At 38.2% G+C, this 19,207-nt stretch overlaps 1 protein-coding gene across 4 annotated transcripts in view; it reads right to left on the bottom strand.

Moving 5' to 3' along the window:
• Nucleotides 1-19,207, bottom strand: part of WASF3 (WASP family member 3) — a 160,450-nt gene that overhangs the window by 16,593 nt on the left and 124,650 nt on the right. For all 4 annotated transcript variants that reach the window (XM_077158897.1, XM_077158898.1, XM_077158896.1 and 1 more), the window contains 3 exons: nucleotides 5,079-5,213; nucleotides 3,514-3,667; nucleotides 113-230 (listed from right to left, as the gene is read on the bottom strand). In XM_077158897.1, the coding sequence (XP_077015012.1) occupies nucleotides 113-230; nucleotides 3,514-3,667; nucleotides 5,079-5,213 (407 nt within the window). The remainder of the gene's footprint in view (nucleotides 1-112; nucleotides 231-3,513; nucleotides 3,668-5,078; nucleotides 5,214-19,207) is intronic.

Here is a 19,207-nt window from a genome sequence, read left to right as displayed (position 1 = left end):
CAAAACTTTAGGCCTAAACCTAACATTTTGAATATTTAAATAAAGAACTACTGTTTTTGTTTTGAACAAGAATCCTATTGAAATGCAGGATTTTCAACCTGCAGCTATTTACCTTTTGTCGCCTTTTCTCCTTCCTTTTGTCTTCTGTATCCTGTAGCATTTTTTCTTTCCAAAGGTCAAAGAAATAGGAAGGATCCGTGTAAAACTTCAGCCCATCCTTCTTATCATCTCTGTAAATCAATATATTACAAGACAGGAACAGAAAGGTTGTGAAGTATTTTCACAATGGGTCCAATATTAATTTAATCTTAACTCATGCAATGATACCAACTTCGTTGGCATTTTAACAATCTTAAACATGATTAATGACTTAATCATTAATCAATTAATATCTCAAATTTCTTTGCTGGGAAAAATGTGTAAATATTTAAGAACAGCAACCTGCTCTAGAACAATTAGGTAAAAACCATTCCTATAGTTTAGAATTAAAACAGAAACCTGCTCTCAACCTGACTCATAAATTGTCGATTTAAAACAAAATTTTTTTTTGAGGGGGTGCATGACCCAGGAGTCAAACCCGGGTCTCCTGCATGTAAGGCACATGTTGATTTTTAATACAATTTATCTCAGGAAATGTTTTGCTTATTCCAACAGGGGGGCTATACATAGAGGTGGATGGTTTATACATACATCTCCTTCAACTTTAGAGCTCCAATATTATCAGGATAAAAATTAATATGTATGCTTTGTCTTTCTCAATCAGGTTTGGCCAAAAACCATAAATTCAATTTAAAAAAGAAGCAAAATGCCTGCACATATCTAAATGTCATCAACTATGTATGTTCACAGAGGAAGTAACCCACAGAGACATTTCATTCTTCTGTAGCCATTACAGTTCACTGACTACTATGGACTAAAGAACAGTCCAAGTCTTTATACAACTTCTTTAAAATAAAATTAATAATAATGTAGCTAATATGAATCCAAAGACATAATATAAATCAATAATAAAGCCCAAAACATCTTGATATGAAGGAAATATTCTAGTCAACTGATGTTTTTTTTTTCTTTCTATTAATGTTTTAATTCTTATTCTGTTGTCTTTTTATTTCTTTTTCTAAATCGATGCAAATGTACTAAGAAATGATGAATATGCAACTATGTGATGTTATCAACTGATGTTTTTACAAGTCTCTGCCTTGTATATCAATATCAAGAAGCAGCAGAACAGTTACAACTCAGATTAACATTTTAATAAGTCATTTAAGGGAGACAGAGAGAGTATTTTAATAAGTCACTAAGGCACACAGAGGAAGCCATGTCAGATAAATGAGGATATAATATAATGAAGCTAACTATTCAGGGGAATAAAACCTGCATGTCTTTCAAGTCTGTGCTGGTAAGTTTCTCATCATCATCCTACGGGTGCTCCTGACATCTCCCGTCTGAAACCACTCATAAAACCAGAGCAACCCACTATGTAGTTTAACTTTTTGATTAATTTAAAATTCACCCTGCTTCCTTTTCCTTAGTTTCCTGATTATCAAGCAACTTACATTATAGATACCTTTTTAACACCATTATTGTGAAAAACACTTGTTTCTCTATCATACTAAGCCTTGAGAATAGGTGAATGTATAGAAAAACTGTTGACTGAGCAGGAACTTGTTACAAAGTTTAAGACCTATAAAATGTACATTTAAAAAATAGTAACTTTAAAAACTAGTAGCAGAGTATTACTGAACTAAACAAACGGCTAATCTAGGTACCTTGGCAGAAATAAGTTCTGTGCTTATAAAAACTCTTTAAAGATTTAATTTTCAGTCACTTTTATACTTTTCATAGCAACAGTGTCAAACTAAAGTTTTAATGTTAAAGACTGCTTTTTTTATATACCCAAAATATCACTGCATTAACAAAAACTAGATATGAGTTGGCACTGCTATTCTTAAACACACTTTGAGTCAGAGACATTTTTACTTTCTATAAAACTGAACACACACACATACAGCACATTCATATTTATAGCATATATATATATAACGAGTGTGCATGTATATGTGAGCTCTAGGCATTTCTGTGCAACTTAAAATTTAAAACCACCATAAACACAAATATTCAACCATGCCCTTGATTACTCAGCTATAAGTGGTTCACTGGGTTTTCCTGTTTTTTTTTTCCTTTAGAAAAGAATTATTAGTGAGGTTTCTTGGTAACAGCAGGCACGAAACTTTTCATAAGCAAGCCTTTTGGCTCCCAATGCGGAGTAAAACTGAATCTGCCCCAGAAAGACATCTACTGAACAAAAGCAAACTCATGAGTTTAAACGTCAGGTTTTCTATATGCTGTTAATTTTTAAATGAGTATGCTAAGACCCCCAGGAAAGTATGTTTGTTCCACGGGAAGATGTGATGGCCGGCTCCCCCTCAGCTCCCGTGGGAAGCTGCAGCACTGCTCCAGGAGCTGGCGGTGCAGGAAGGAAGGGACGCCGCTTTAAGTGCCGCCAGCGCAGTGATCAGTGCTGCAAGGGCAGCTCCACCGGGCTCCCTGCAGGGGCCCAGGCAGGATGGGAGTTTGGATGCAGAAAAACCCTGGGTTCTCCCTGGAAAGAAGCAGAAGGCCTGTGAGGGCTCGGAGTGGTAGGATGGAATGACTCACTGAATTCTAAAAGGCAGAATCACATGGCAGGGTCTACCATCCCCATACGGGTTTCTTCCAACAAAGCTAACCCTGGGGCAGTGGGATCTTCCCCCGACCTGAGCTCATCGGAGGGCTGCAGGAATGAGTCAGACATGAGGGCAGGAGGGACGAAGGGGTAAAATGTGAGAAAGAAGGTGGGCAGAAAATACGCAAAGCAAGCAATTGGACTAGTGGGTGGGAGAGGTGCTAAAAAAAAAAAAAGGCATCTTTAGTTGGTTCCTCACTATTACTTTTTTGTACTATTTACTTTCCATTTTTTTCTTGGAAGTTTGGTCCTGATAATGTTTTAAACTATTTTACAATAACAGAAGGTTATTATTATCATTTTTTTTCACTATACTTTCACTTTTAAAAAACCCCTTACACCACACAGTGCCTTTTTCTGAATTAAATAACAATTAGCTCTCTGCAGTGCTGGAACGCTGAGGCCGGTATTTTGCTGCATGATAAATGAATAATGCAGGACCTCTGAAATCGACTTTGAATGTAAAATACAACAACCCAGCCACACACAGTATTATGCCATGTACCATTTCTACTTGAGATGTCCCCATTTCAAAGCTGGAATGAGAGCTCACATGTCTCTTGCAAGTTTGTCCACACACTGAAATATGAGAACTTGAACAACTGTGCACCATGACTAATTTTATAGTATATATTACTACAATCTTTATTTTCAAAGTTTGAAAAAACTCTTACTTTTGAACATGAACCATTCAAGGATGTATCCACACAACCCACGGGCACTCACGGCACTGCCCACCTCTTTCACCTCCTCCAGACTGACCATGTCTGGGAATGAAGGCTCCATACCTGTACGGAGTGAGGATATTCAAAGGAGGGGGCTTGTCACTCTGATTGTAAATGTCAGCCACAGGGTTGGGGATGGTGTGCTTTGAAACCACCTGCTGGTCTTGCACTGTGGAACTCTTGAATGCTTTTTTCATGTTAATATCCTGTAGTGACACTGTAAGAGGAAAGTCCCCCAAGATGAGTTAGATGGAAATATTTTAACTGTTTAGAAATAAGCATAATTTGACTCACAATCATAAATGTTTATTCAGTACATATGAGAGGTATTGCAAAATCTCATTAATTTCATTAATCTAACTTAATCACTAGCATTCCAATTCCAAGAGCCAACGAAGAAACTGAAGGAAGAGTAAGTCTTTACAAATATCACTTGGGATACCAAATTGAAAAGCTCGAGGTTAATTTAGAATGGGAAGAGTTCCTTATCTGAATAGATGAAGTAGCTATATAAATTTTAATTTTTTAAATAAAAGAGATTTTTAAACTTGGATTAAAAAGTATGTTTTTTGCTTCCTACTTATTGTTGGAAAAGTCAGAAAAAAGGTTCATGACGGATATCACAGCTTCAATGTTCTACATCTTGTTAAATTTCTAATGCATTTAAATTTTGACCTTTGACAAAGACACATACATGATCAGAGACATCTTTTAAAAACAAAGAGGGATGAATACCATAAATACTCTTTAAAAAATAAAACCTTCATTTTTTTTTTTTACCAATACTATTATATAATTGCAGTAGAAAAATCAGTAGGGTTTTTTTTTAAGCAACAAGAAAAATTATACAATACTATCACTTAAAAACAAAAATAATTTATAACTTGAATATTTTTCTCAAAGTACATCTGAAATGATAGACTTTATACTTTTCAACAGATTTTTTTCTAATCTTAGTCTTGCACCCAAAATATACTGAGCATGAACTCTGAAAGAAAGTCATTGTTGACAGTTTTTTATTTTGTTGACACTCCCACAATTTCAGGGTGCACCAAAACGACAGTTGACAACACAGTCGATATTAGTTATTTTAAAACCTTGAACAAGCTTAAATTTTAGGTCTTCGGAAAATGCTACTTCTGAGAAATACCATTTCTAAACCAGCAGAGCTGTCCCGAGTCCGCACAGGCAGCAAGTAAGGAGAGCAGAGGGGAAGCCTGGACTCCGTGGCCCTCTGCATACGTGCACGCATCACCCTTTCTCATTCTTCAACCAAGACTTCGAAGTGATTCTGGGATTTTTAGGTTAAGAAAGTGCTTTTAAAATAAGCCCTGGTGACCTCATTTAGGATGTCTGATACTGAATGGATCTGAAGAATCTTCTAACACAAATACTCTATTTGTAAACTTTAAAAAGAGAGAGTGGGGTGTGAGGGAGACAAGGCTTGAATCTTTTAATCACTAATCAACCCAATGTCACGTGCACTCTTCCCTCGCTGTTCTTCCAGGAAGAGACAAGATGAAGCATCAGCCTGCTACCGAAAGGAAAAAGCAGTCATTACGCTGCAGTTAATCACTACAGTCTTGTGGGCATTGCTGCTGGCTCACTGCTCGCAGGCAATTACCTACCCTCTTCCACTGTCGAATCCAGCTGGGTAACTTTGACGGCCAGGCGATCAATTCTGTCTTGCAGAGAATTTGCTCTGATGTAGAAGCTGTTAGCCTCATTAAACAACTCACCAAATATGTCTTCAGCATGCTTGCCTGTGGAAGAAAATGAACTGAGAAGGCCATCTGTTGAGCAAGTGCTGAAGCAGCTTTCACACTTTCTCACCAATGCCTCATTAGTGTCAACACACAGGGTTCTGCACCAATGACGGTTACAGCAGTGTCACATGCAAAGGTCCTCAGAACTTTCTAAACTTTATTAGGGTATTCAAATATATGTGAAACTCACCCAAAAGCCGTAGAATTTTAAAATACCCACGTGGTATAGGATCCTTAATTGCTACATGAACTATCAAGTTTTTTCCCACTAAACAAAACTTCTCTTGGAAAAAAAACCCTCTTATTTTGCCATGTTGCATTCTTAAAGAATAAATACAGTCTCAGAAAGAACACTTTCCTTTTTGTCCCCAAGATAATTCAATAAATCATGTTGGTTTTTAAATTTAAGATTTTACTTCAATATTCACAACTGGAAACATTAGCTATCTTATATTGTGACTAACAATTTCCAATGGCTTTACATTTTTCCAATAAATGCTTAGAAATCTTAGGTATATAATATGGACTTCTATCACTCTTTAAAAATTAGTATTTTAAATTTTGTATTAAAATTTTCTGTATGGATCATCTCTATGTGCTTGTGAATGCTAAATACAACTCATACTTCTCTTAAAATGTAATTAATTGTAATAATAAAGTTTCTGAAAATTTAACAAGACAGGAATCAGTACTGGCTTATGCTGAATTCCCAGATCATAACCCAATTCCTTTAATCATTCAACAATTGTTTAACAACTGACTATTCCATGTGTGCAAGGCACACAGGCACCTTCATGTCTCCCACCTGAGTTCTCTATTGATTTATCTCTCAAATGAGAAAGAGAAACTGATCCATCCATGAAGAGAACACAATCGTTTGAAGACCCACCCTACATTTTCATAGTGCTTTGCAGCATACTCTGTTTCTCTACCTTGGGGGTTCTCAAAATCTTTAATCTGCTAATAAACACTGGAAATCTTCAAGAACGGCAACTAGGACAGACATCAAGCTTTTCAAACTACTCACACCTGGAAACACCTAATAACACCTTCAGACCTAGTGTGCCCGAATGCCATTTTCAGAAATGCCCATCCACTTAGCTGGGCAATGTGTGTACAAGTGTCATGTCCCAAATGCTCCTGGTATACAAGTCCATCTGAATGTCTTCCCGAATTGTTCTTCCTGAATGTCTGAACCATGATTAAAAGGAAACCAACTAGTTTTTGGTTCTCTACTTTCCCATTCATGATTTCAAAGAGAATATTCGAGAATGCTTCCAGGACCCCTCCTCCCCTTTCCCTTTCAGCTGTGCAGAAATTGAAATAACTGGGTGCAGCACATGCCACCAAGAATACAAGGAGTGCAACCAAAGTCTCTTGCAAAAGATTACACTTTGCATTCTCAAAGCAATGCAACTACTGTTGGGAGTGATGTACACTCAACTAGACCTTATGCTAGCTGAAAAGGACAAACACCACATGGCCTCTATCTTCAGTCCTTAAACCTATTTAAAAAACATGCAACCTTCACTATACTTCCCCTTGGAAATTCTCAACTTACAAAAAGGAAAATAAAGACCTCCATAATTAATCTTTTGCCAGCTGCCAAAAGCTGACAAGTGACTATGGAGAAAATAATGTAAGAACTATATTCTGATGAACATGAATAAAAGTGCTGCAATTACAGTATTCAGTGCAGCAAACAGCAACTTATTTGGAAAGCTGAAGTTTACTCCTCATTTGATGGCAAGTCCATTAATAGTTGAACGAAAATAATTCTCCACTGGATTAAAGACCAGATTGAAGTACACCAATTTATTCATTCTCTACTGATAAAGGCTCTATTTCTGGACTTATAAGTATCGTTATGAAACTGTGTCCAAGTATGTGAGGCTACGATGCGTGCCACCAAATCATCAAAGCATTTAAAAGTAATGCATGGATTTTCAACTGCATTTGAAAGTAAAGATTCCTGGAAACAATCAAAGAGTCTGATGTGAGTCCTCTCTGTAGAGTAAGAAACTAGCCATAACACGGTTCTTCAAGAGTTTCAAAATACAACCTAGCACCTAGACCTTGGGTTTTCAAGATTTTGGGTTTTGATCCTCCAGCAAAAGGAACCAGGACTCCTTAGAAAAATGACTGATTCCCAGGGCTGCGGGTAGAGAAGTACAAGATGAATCGAGGGTATCTTGCTTCTATTAGAAAATACAGTACTCAAGAGTGATGGGGTGTGTCAAAAGGACACAGGACCAAAAAGGACACTGGACAAATTGGGGGAAATGTGGGCATCCAAATAGATTAAAAAACAACAAGCTATAATCCACAGGGTAAAATAAGAACCCATGAGTTCATTCTGATATAAATGAATAAATGGATAAGCAGGGAAAGAAGCAAAAGCACTTACAGGAGAATGTCAGCTAATAGATGTAGAAGAAATCAGGGCAGGAGAAAATTCTCTGTTCTTGCAACCAACAAATTGTCTCAGGCAAGATTCATTAATGGATGAGAACAGACAGGATATTTACCTAGTCTCATAGTATCTCTCCACAAAACACTCATTAATTATCGAGGGAAAAGCAGAAACTTTACATTAGAGAAACCTGCCTCAAAGACCAAGGGGTGGAAGCAGCACCTCCAGGACAGGACAGACAAGCAAATGCTATGTGGTTCCTGTTATAATGCACTAAGGACACACATTAGCTCTGTGATATTCCTGCCAATATCTGAAATCTAATCATAAAGAAACATAAAATCTAAACCAAGACATTTGACAAAATAAATGGCTGGTACCTTTAAAATGTCAAGGTCATAAATGTCAGAGAAAAGACTGAGGAAGTGTTCTAGACTCAAGGAGACTATAAAAAGAATTGTATATAAACACAGGCATACTGGTACGTGGGTGGAAAGGTACGAGGGGAGAGTAGGGGACCAAAGAGAGAGGAAGGGGCCAAGGAGAGAGGAAAGGAGGGTGGGAGAGAAGAGGTTGGGCCCTATGAAGAAGAAAAAATGTGGTAAAATAATAGTCAGGAAATCTGGGTGAAAGTTAATGGAAATTCTGTGGACTGTCCTTGACTATTTTGTAAGTCTGAAATCATTCCAAAATAAAAAGTAAAAAAAAAAAAACCTTTATTACAGGGCCTATAATAAAACTCAGTGGCTACTGACTTACATAAAATAACAACTGCTAACTGTCAGACCCTATGTTGTGTCTTCCTTTTCTTTTTAAGGTTTGATTTCCTACTATGTAAGCAATCCATATTTAGGAAAAGAAATTAAGAAAATACAGAAAAGAAATAAGAAAAAATGGTCCAAAGTCCAATCAAAGACATCTACTGCTAACATTCTGATGTTTTTACTTTGTCTTTGATTTCTTTCAAGCCTATGTAAAAGTCAAAGATATAAGTATATATACTGATTTTCTGATACGTCTTTGTGATTATAAGAATTATACACGGTAGAAACTTTGGAAAACCCGGAAAAATTGAAAGTAAAAAATCACCCATAGCTAACTAGAGCACATAGTTAACTGTGTGTGTCTTTATGGTACTCTAAGTATGTTACCAGAACTAAAAGCATAGACGTTGGTTATTAGGCGTATTCGTCTTATCTGGCAAATGTTTATCAGGCAGTCACTGTGTGCCAGAGCTGCTGAAGAGATACACAACCGAATCCCTGCTTTCGTGAAGTTTATATTATGGTTGGGGGAAACAGACAATAAATGACCATATGTCAGCTGGTGAGAGGTGCTATGAAGAAAACTAAAGCAGTGATGGAACTGAGAATGGTAGGAAATGGGTGGCATTTTAGATGAGCTGATCAAGAAAAGCCTCCCCATATTCAGGCACCTTCCAGACACAGTAGCTGAACTGGGAACTGTACCGACATACGGGGGAAGAAGCTTCCAGGCAGAAGGCAGTATGTGCAGACACCAAAAAGATCAGGAAGGCCAACATAGCTGGAGCCCAGGTGGTGACAGGAGAAGTGGCAGAGCGGATGCAGAAAGAAATATCCTTCACTGTGAGTGATGAGAAACAGGATGTGTTAGAAGGCTGTGAAGAAGCTGAGAGATGGTGGCCGCTGGGACTAGAGGAGTAGCAGGAAGGTGTTAATAAGTGAATAGATTTGGTTTAGTCTTTGCTAACAGGTGTAGATTTAGTATAAACTAAAGACGGTCAGCCTCACTTACTAACTGGTGTAGATTTAGTATAAACTTTGAAGATGTCAATGTCATTTGCTATTGGATTACATGTTTGGTGTGAAAAGAGAGAAATCAAAACCAACTGGAAGAGTGGAGCTCCCATATGCAAGGACAGTTAAAGGGGATTGGGGAAAAGAGGGAGAAGAAGTCATAAATTCAGTTTTAGACATGTTGAGCTGCGATGCCTGTTAGAAATCCAATTGAAGATACTGAACACAGCTGGATATACAAGCTTGAAGTTGAGGGGAGAGATCAGAACTAAAGACATAAATTTGGAAGTCATCAGCATAAAGATGGTATTTTAAAGCCATGGGTCAGATTGCCAAGTAATGGGTATATGCAGAGAGTTTCAGTGAGCAAGCTCGGAGCATCCCGGCTTTTAAAGGTAGGGAAGACCATCAAAGAAGGCTAATGAAGACCAGACTGAGAGGGAGGAATAATACTTAAGTGTGGTGGCCCAGAAGCCAGGTGAAGAAAGTTTCTCCAGAAGGAGGGAGTTAACTGAGACAAATGCTGCTAAGAGATCAAATCACAACACTAAAACTGCCCACTGCATTTAGCAACGTGGGAGTCACTCTGAACCTTGACAAGCAGTTTCACAAGAGTAGGTAGGACAAAAGTTGAAAAAGAGACAAAAGGGGGAGGAGAAATAGTCAGATCCGAACAGAGAAAGCTGCTTGCTGTGTAGGGGAGCAAAGAAATGGGGCAACACGTAGAGGATGATCTGGGGTCTACAGAGGGTTTATGGAAGTTGGGAGATTTCTCAGCATATCCGTATTTGGTGGGGATGAAGTGGGGGATGGGGTGGGAAATGATGCAGAGAAGAGAGAAGGGAAATGGAGCTCTAAGGTGAAATGAGGGTACGGAGCCCGTGCTCAAGTGGAGGAGAAGGCTTTAGATAAAAGCACCAACAGTTCATCCATTTTAAAGGAGGGTGAGCAGGACATACAGAGGCCTGTATGTGGGTTGATTTGGCAGAACGAGGGGTGTTTAGTTCATAGTTTACTAGGGAAAGAAGAAGCGAGGTTATCTGCCCAGAGTTTGAGCCAGAAGGTAAAGGTATGAAACAGACAATCCAAGAGTGGGAATTCAATAAACAAAGAAAATAGAGTAGGATTGCTGAGAGCACTGAGGGCTCACGAGAGGAAGGTGGTCACAACTTAAGCCTTTCTTCTTTTCTAATAAGCATTTAAAATTCCAAATTTCCCTCTGGGCACTTCCTCAACTGTATCTCAAAAATACATTGGTATTTTGTGTATTCCTTACCATATAGTTTGAAATATTTTCTAATTTCCCTTTTGATACCTTCTTTGACCTAGGGATTATTTGAAAAGATGTTACTTGATTTCCCAATATTTGGGAATTAACTGAATTTATCATCATTATCATAATCGCCTCATTGTCATACTCTGTAAAATATAAATCCTTTCAAACTTACTATTTTATGGGCTAGTATATATCCTATCTTGGTGAACGTTCCATGTGAACAGAAAAGAATGAGTATTCTACAGTTTGGGAGTTTAGTGTTCTAAAAATGTCAATTAGGTCAGATTGGTTGGGAGTGCTATTCAAATCTCCATCATTATGGATTTTTATTTACTTGTTCTATCAATTACTGACAGTTTTTTGTTAAAACCTCCAACTATGAGTCTATATTTGTCCATTTCTCCTTTTAGTTCTATTTTTGAGCACTCTTATTAGATGTATATATACTTAAGATTATGTGTTCTTGACAAACTGACTCTATAATAATGAAATGTCCTTCTTTATCTGTTTTATAGTCTACTTTATCTAATATTAATATAGCCATACTATCTTTCTCATGCTCTCCATAATTTTTTTTTACATCTGTCTGTGCCTTTATCCCTAAAATACATGCATTTCAGTCTTATTCGGCTTGATGATCTCTCTTCCTTTTAAGTGGAGCTTTGGAAACATTTCTAGTTAAATGTAATTGTTGATTCAGTTCAGTTTAATTTATCATCGGGATATTTGTTTTCCATTTTTCCTTTCTGTTCCTTGTTTCTTTGTTCTTCCTTTCTTACCTTCTTCTGGGAATATGGAGTAATTATCTCAGGATTCCATTTTATTTCTTCAACATGTTATTTTTAAATAGTTCCTACAAATTACAATATATCCTAATTCATCACAGTCTATTTTCAAATAATAGAGTATTTCATAAACAGTGTAAAAACTTACAATGTTATAATTCCATTTATCTTACTCAGAACTCTTACTGTCATATATTTTACCTCCACAATAAAATTAAAAATGAATAGACTTTTAAACAATTAGATACGGATTTTGCAATGATCTGTTATACTTACATACACACTTACCCTTTCTGGTGATCGTTATTCCCTTCTGTAGATCTAGGCTTCCATCTGGTATCATTTCCCATTAGCCTAAAGAATTTCTTTAGCATTTCTTATACTGCAGGCCTACTAAAAGCTAATTCTCTTGACTTTTGTCTGAGTAAAATATGCCTTTGCTTCACTTTCATTATTGAAGGATATTTTCATCAATTACAGAATTCTAGAATAATTTTTTTTTCTTCAGGGCTTTACCCACTGTTTCATGGTTTCCATTGTTCCTGATGAGAAGTCAGTTGTCATTCTTAACATTGGTCTACGAATATAACATGCATATCCCTTCTCTTGGCTACTTTTAAGATTTCCCATTTATCTTTTGTTTTATTTTAACAGTTTGACTATGAGGTGCCTGGATGTAGTTTAATTTATATTTTCCAGAATTTGCTGAACTTCTTGGATCCATAGGCTAATATCTTTCGTCAATATCTAAAACATACCATTGATTATTTCTTGCATTATTTCTGCCTTATTTTCTCTCTCTTTTCTTCTTCTGGGACTCCAATTACATAAATGTTAAACCATTTGATACTGCCCCACATTTTGGATGCTGTTTTCAATTTGGATTTTTAAAAAATTATATTTTCTCTTTGTGTTTCAGTCTGGATAACTGCTACTGACTTGTCTCTATGCTTGCTGATCATTTCTTCCTGCTATGTTCAGTCTGCTGTTAGGCTCATCAACTAAATTCTTTATTTCTAATACTGCTGAAGTTCCCATCTCTCCATAATGTCCTTCCACTATGTCCTTCATTCATATTTATTTTAAAGTCCTTAACAGCTAATTACAAATTCTGGTGATATGTAGGCCCTGCTTCTATGGACTTCTTTGTTCTCTTGATCATGGGTCACATTTTCCCTCTTTCCCAGCTCTCATTATTCTTTTTTTAAATGCTGAACAATGTGTGTAAAGAATATTAGAGACTGAAGTAGAAGCTGTTTAATCCCACAAAAGGGGATGTTTGAATAATGAATACTACTTCAGGCTGCTGAAAATCACCATAATAAGATATTTGACATGAGAGTGATAATAGTAAGGTTTTAGGAAAGAAAATTTATACCTTTAAAGACTTCCCTCAAAAAAAATTTTAGATGGTCTGCTCTAATAACAGTGTAAATCAGGAAGAGCAGAAAAGCATCCATAAATAACTTAGGACACTTTACCATAGCCTACAAATTCACAAAAGAGGAAGGATACAGATGATAATACCACAGACGTTTAGTGAACTTCCAGAACTGAAAATTCAGATCTAGCTGACTCTTCAACTTGTGCTCCGAAGAATTATGCTGCATTTAAATCTTGCTACATTGAAATCCATATAGGGAAAGGAGAAACAAAAAATAATCTATCTCATATTACTTCTATACTGCCCTTTGGGAAGTATTTCTGATACTGCAAATCAAAGGATGACTTGGGAAAATGCCTAAATTTCCAACAATCTGTCATTTGGAAGGAGAAGAGGCTCTTCTTGCCTCTAATTCTACTGCTGACAGAAGTTTAAATTTACAGTTTCCTAAATATACGTTACTCCTTACCTCCCTTCACTGGCTTTCTATCTTTCTCCATGAGAAATGAAAATAGTGTTCTCAGTTTAAAGCAATAATCTTTTTTTAATTTTCTGATTTGGTTTTTCTAGTCAACTTTGTCCACACACATCAAAACACAAATTCTTTTTTTAAATTATCCTTAATATCCTTAACCTGCATGAACATGTATTTGTGATCTATTTCCTTTATATATATATTTATATGTTTTATTCCCCTTCCTCTAAAAAAAAAATCCCGTTTGGCTAAAATGCTATCAAACACATACAAGAAATCTATTCCATGCGTGCCTTTGAAATATTTAAATCTCTATTCTGAGCAGAACTGCACTTACTATAATCAATTAATACAGCTCCAAATTTCAGATCCAATTACTTAAAACAGCTATACTAAAGCATAAGCCTTTAATGAAGTATTTTTATATTAATTCAGCATTTGGCTTGATATGGAGCAAAACATGCACCTTAAACAAGTATTACTAGAAATATGAATCACTCATTAAAAATCTTTGAGGAAAAAACGGACTTTCTTCCTCATTAATGGAATGACCCCAAACTTGGAAATGAAGGGGAAAACAGAAGATTTTCTTGAGATTAGAAGAAAGAGAGGCATACTTAAAATTAATGGAGTCACAAAATTTTCTACCATTTGTGAAGACTACCTTAATTCTTTGTGACGAAGTTTGATGACTCCTAAGATACAAGAAAGCATCTTTAAAAAAAAAAACCGAAAATGTATATAGCATTTTTGAACAAGAATTTATAATAGTAGACCCACAAAAGAAAACAACCTATATGTCCAACAATAGGAAATTGATTAGAATATTGGTAAATCAATATACAAGAATGCTGTTCAGCTATTTAAAAATGTGTCTTAGAAGAGATGACAAAGAGAGATGCTTACAATATATTAAATGAATATGGTCTACAAAAAAATATATACAGTGAGATACATTATTATAAGACATATGTGAAGCAGTATCAGTGTTAATGGAATTTTCATAGTTTTTCTCCCTTGGGTGTTCCTGGGCTAAGTTTTCTACATTGTGTTATTACTGCCATCAGATATATTCAATATAATCACAGTAATCTTGTGGGGAAGAGGGTGATGCACCCTCTTTCTGACATTTTGGGGCACTCTTAAAAGGGAAAGGAGAAGTCAGCTATTATCACAAGAACTGAGAGCAAAGCAGCAGTGGAAAGGAGATATTAAAAAGGACTTTCTCATCAACGAATGTCCTATGTTGCCTCCTCCTTCTTGAAGCAAATTATATTAAAATTACACTATAATAACAGTAGGAACTTGATTGTAAGATACTGCAATTTTAATTGAGCAACTAGCTGATAGGATCAAGAGTACTCCTATTATTAATCAAGGAAAATGATGAAAAAGCTCCCCTGATTTAATGTTAATTGCTGCATCAAATTGTCATTACTTGAAAAAAAAAATCAGTATTCCCTAGCTTGAAAACCAAGTAACATGTCATCAACCAAAACCATTTTAGCAAGTGGCCTTACTCCCCTGGATCACTAACATTAGAAGTCAGTGACACTCAAAACCAAACCAAATCAGGGCGGGCCACGGTGGCTCAGCAGGTAAGAGTGCTTGCCTGCCATGCCCAAGGACCCGGGTTTGATTCCCGGTGCCTGCCCATGTAAAAGAAAAAAAAAAAAAAAAACACCAAATCAAACCAAACAAAAAACCTGAAACACTACTATAGACCCTAATTTTTTTATTTTATTGGATTAATCCTTGAAAAAATTTTTGATCCTTTTTCTTTCACTATAAAGCTGCTCATGTTACAAAATTTTCTCTCTTTCATTTCTATGACTGTTCCTAAACCCAATACTAATGATCAACACATTCTCACTAAAAAGTTTTCAGTTTCCTAAAAAAAAAAAATGAATAAAGTCTCAGGCTGAAAAATTTCTGGCCTTTGATGTTAAGTTTAATTGGAATGTGATGGGGGAATGGCAGTTGGTACAATCCTACACATCTCCCAAAAGTTATGCAGATGCAGAAGTTCAGGACTATTTGGTATCTGGGATCTGACTCCTTCGATGGTTATGCAAAACCGTTTATATCCTCACACCCTGAACCGCCCCCTTAGACATGATGTGCATCTGGCAAAGCAAGGCCGCAGTTCCAGTCTCCCTTTTTGGAGAGGACCAGAGATGTTTCTTCTGGACTCCGAGCCTGTTTTCCTTCCCTGGACCTACCAGAGAACGAGTCACCCTGGCTGATCACAGCAGCTCTCCAGGGCAGGTATGTCTGCTGCTAGGGCAGGCACGGCCAGTTTGGGGTCAAGGCTGATGCAATTCTAGGCAAATCCCTTATGTTAAAACTGGGGTTCCCCAAGAGACGCTTGCAGACAACATCTAGCCTTCTGATGTTTTGCTTATGAAAAGTTTACAAATCATACCTCACCTATCCCCATCTCTACGTGAAAATGATTTCTAAAGAGGGGTGTGGAGGTGTGGGGAAGTGTGGAGTGGGGGAAGTGGGCGGGATTAAGATCTTGAATTTACCGCCTGGTATTCAAACGAATAAAAAAAAAATTCAGTTCTGACTCTATCACAGGAATGAATACTAAGTAAAAGAAAACTTTTAATACGATGGATGCATGTACTCCTAGAACTTCACTTTAAAAATAACTAATCAATGCTTACGAAATTAGAAAGTAACATAAAGCATTCTTTAAATTCTCTAACTTTTTCTAACTTTAGAAGACAACAAATTTGCACATATCTTTCCTCATCTCCTATAATGTATTTATAGCCACTGGGAAGCCACCCAAAAACTAAAGATATTCACCCAAAATTTAGATGTTACTTAAGTGCTAGTGTTTTCGGCAGCAGGTCAGAGCAGCAGCATCTCTGCATTCCTACTTTATGACAATGCTGATGGCAACTATATATATTTTTAACCTCTCATTTCATTTGCTGTTATATGTTCCTACCCGGGTACTGAGTGCATAAAAACCAATAGATCAATTACTGGCAACCAGCAAGCTGCTACTCTACTGCTAGTTAACCACCTAGACGTTGGGTTTCTAGAACCCTGTCCTCGATGCACCCACCCCTCCTCTGCCTGGAGGGTCCCGGGCGGTGAGCACCAGGTGCACTCAAGGAGCTTCTGGAGAGAAAGGACTCAGTCTGCAGGTGGCCGGGGCTGGGGGCGCCCGGGAAGGCCACCCTGGGCCCTTCTGGGCAGCTGCTCCCCCACCCTGCCGGGCCTCCTGGTCCCTCTCACGTTAGGCTCCTGCGTCTCTGCGCATCCCGTCCCTCTGCCTCTATCTACAAATGGCTTCCTCTGCTTTCTCCTAAGCTCTGTCCCTCTGGCCCCACCACAGTGACCGGCAGGTGGCCCTCAGCGGCATCTTTGCCCTGGGGGTGGGGTTGGGGGGAAGCCCTGTGGGAAACTAGTAAATTCACTGTGTTTCTTGGTTCAGAGGCTCTGGAGGAATCGGGCTGACCCAGCTCACGTTTCTCATTCCAGGCATACAGGCATCTTTAGCAGCTCACATCTCAGGCTGCCAACTCAAGTCACAATGTGGGGTGAGGCCGAGCACCATGCTCTAAAGTCCCCCGGGTGGTCCAGCGTAGAGCCAGGGCTGAGCACTGCAGCACTCCCAGGGCCAATCATGAAGCGGGGCGAGGCTGTCTGGCACACAGTGTGAGGCTGAAGCAGCCTCAGTTTCCCACTGCTGCTCTAACAAACAAGCACAGCCTAATGGCTTCGATATGAATTTATAACCTTGCAGTTCCGGTGGTCACAAGTCCAGAATGGGTCTCCCTGGGCCACATTCGGTGTCAGCAAGGCTGGTCCCTCCTGGGGCTCTAGGGGAGGAGGCTTCCCGGCCTCTTCCAGGTCCTAGGGACCACCTGCTTCCACGGCCCCTTCCTCCGTCTTCGGAGCCAGCAATGTCGTCGCGTGGTCTCTCACATCACAGCGCCCAGCCACGGACGCTCCTGCCCCTCTCCCACCTGTAAGACACCCGCTGATCACGCTGGGCCCACCTGGATGACCCAGGGGAATCTCCTCCTCTCCCCCCACCCCGGTCACGTGACACATCGACAGGGTCCGAGGACGAGGACCTGGACACGGTGGGGCGAGGACATCATTCTGCCTCGCACGGGTGGATTACGTGGGGCAGAATACAACTGCGCAGAGGATTTCACTGCTGAGACGGGACAGGCAGGCACCTCGAACGCACCCACCACAACCGGCCAGGGATATCACAGCACGATGCGCAGCTGTCACTGAGATTCTAACAGTTTATGTTGGTGTTCATCACTAAGCCCTATGTCAACAGACATTTCCACCATAAAAACAGAAATACAGGAACACAAACGGGAACATTTTTACCCTTCAATAATTTATAAGGTATCTTCCTGGCATTCTATGAATTTGTTTATGGTACCAATGACCACTACCAAAACTCAACTGTAATCAGATTCCAGAAGAAACCTATTCTGAAAAACATTTAAAGTAATTTCTGAGCTACTTTTGCCTCAGTCAGTGATAATAGAAATACTAAAAATATATCAATACATTGGGCGAGCCACAGTGGCTCAGTGGCAGAGTTCTCGCCTGCCAGGCCAGAGACCCAGGTTCGATTCCCAGTGCCTGCCCATGCAATACAAACAAAAAATATATCAATACAGTATGATTCTTTTAATGAAAAATATAGTTATCAATGTTTCATATATAATATAAATAAAATATTTGAGTTTTTTAAAAAAGCATCCCTCAACATTTGAAGTTACCAGCGTGTGAAACTTTATAGACTTTCTAGTTATTAAGAGTTTCTGAAAAATTTAACTGTGAAAACCTGTCACCCAAAATGCAGAGTAAACCATCTAAACTGAAAAGGAGTGGGATGAAGTGAGAAAACAAGAAGACAGTATAAATGTAAAAGTTAGGAGAAAAATAATCCAACTTCAAAAAGATATGACAGAAAAGCATTTTCATGCATATCTGAGGCTTAAAAAACAGAGTATTTAATATTAATGTTCAAAATTAGAATAGAAAGTCTTTTCTTTCATATGTTTGTATTTGCCATAAATTTATACACCTAAATACACACATGACACTATGTATATTTAATAATCGGCTTATCCACTAGCCTCAATTTGGAAGTCAATACCTACATTTTAGGTTTTAAAACTTTTTGTAAGTTAAAATAAGCAAATCTCACTACTCTCTTTGGTTTTATTCATTGTTACATTTTGAATATCATTCAACCAACAAATAGTTATTGAATACTTTCTATATCCTGGGCACACTCCAGGTAGTAAACTAGTGCTCAACCTATTAGTACATTAAATAATAATAATAATAATGGTTCATTTCTATTTTAACAAAACAATTCAGCCAAGTTAAAAATTTACCAATTATTTATTTTCATCTTAATATGCTTTAAAAAAACTGAAGCTGTTTTAAACCTACACATACCTGGTTTTATATAATAATTTGAGAATTGGTCAATGTTAGTTTTGGTTTGCTAGGCTGCTGCAAGCAGATACCATGAAATGCGCTGGCTTTCACAAATGGAATTTATTAGGTAATAAGCATACAGTCCTGAGGCTGAGAAAAATGCCCAAGTCAAGTATCGTCAGGGGATGCTTTCTTCTGGAAAGCCAGGTGCCAGTGACCCTGGGCTCCTCGGCCACAGGACAGGGCACACAGTGGCACCGGCTGGTCTCTTCCTGCTCTTCGGGGTTTCGCTGCTCTCAGCTTTTTGCTTCTGTGTCTTTCTTTCTCTCTGTCTGTCTGAACCTCATTCTCTTTAAAGGACTGGAGTAAGAGGACTAGGAACCGCCCGCCCCAGGCCCTAACTGAAGTGACCCCGCCCGAAGGTCCACTTCGAACAGG

The sequence above is a fragment of the Tamandua tetradactyla genome, chromosome 4, assembly GCF_023851605.1.
Source record: "Tamandua tetradactyla isolate mTamTet1 chromosome 4, mTamTet1.pri, whole genome shotgun sequence".
Lineage (NCBI taxonomy): Eukaryota > Metazoa > Chordata > Mammalia > Pilosa > Myrmecophagidae > Tamandua > Tamandua tetradactyla.
The sequence above is the reverse complement of the archived record's forward strand: the minus strand, read 5'-3'. Positions and strand labels throughout refer to the sequence as shown.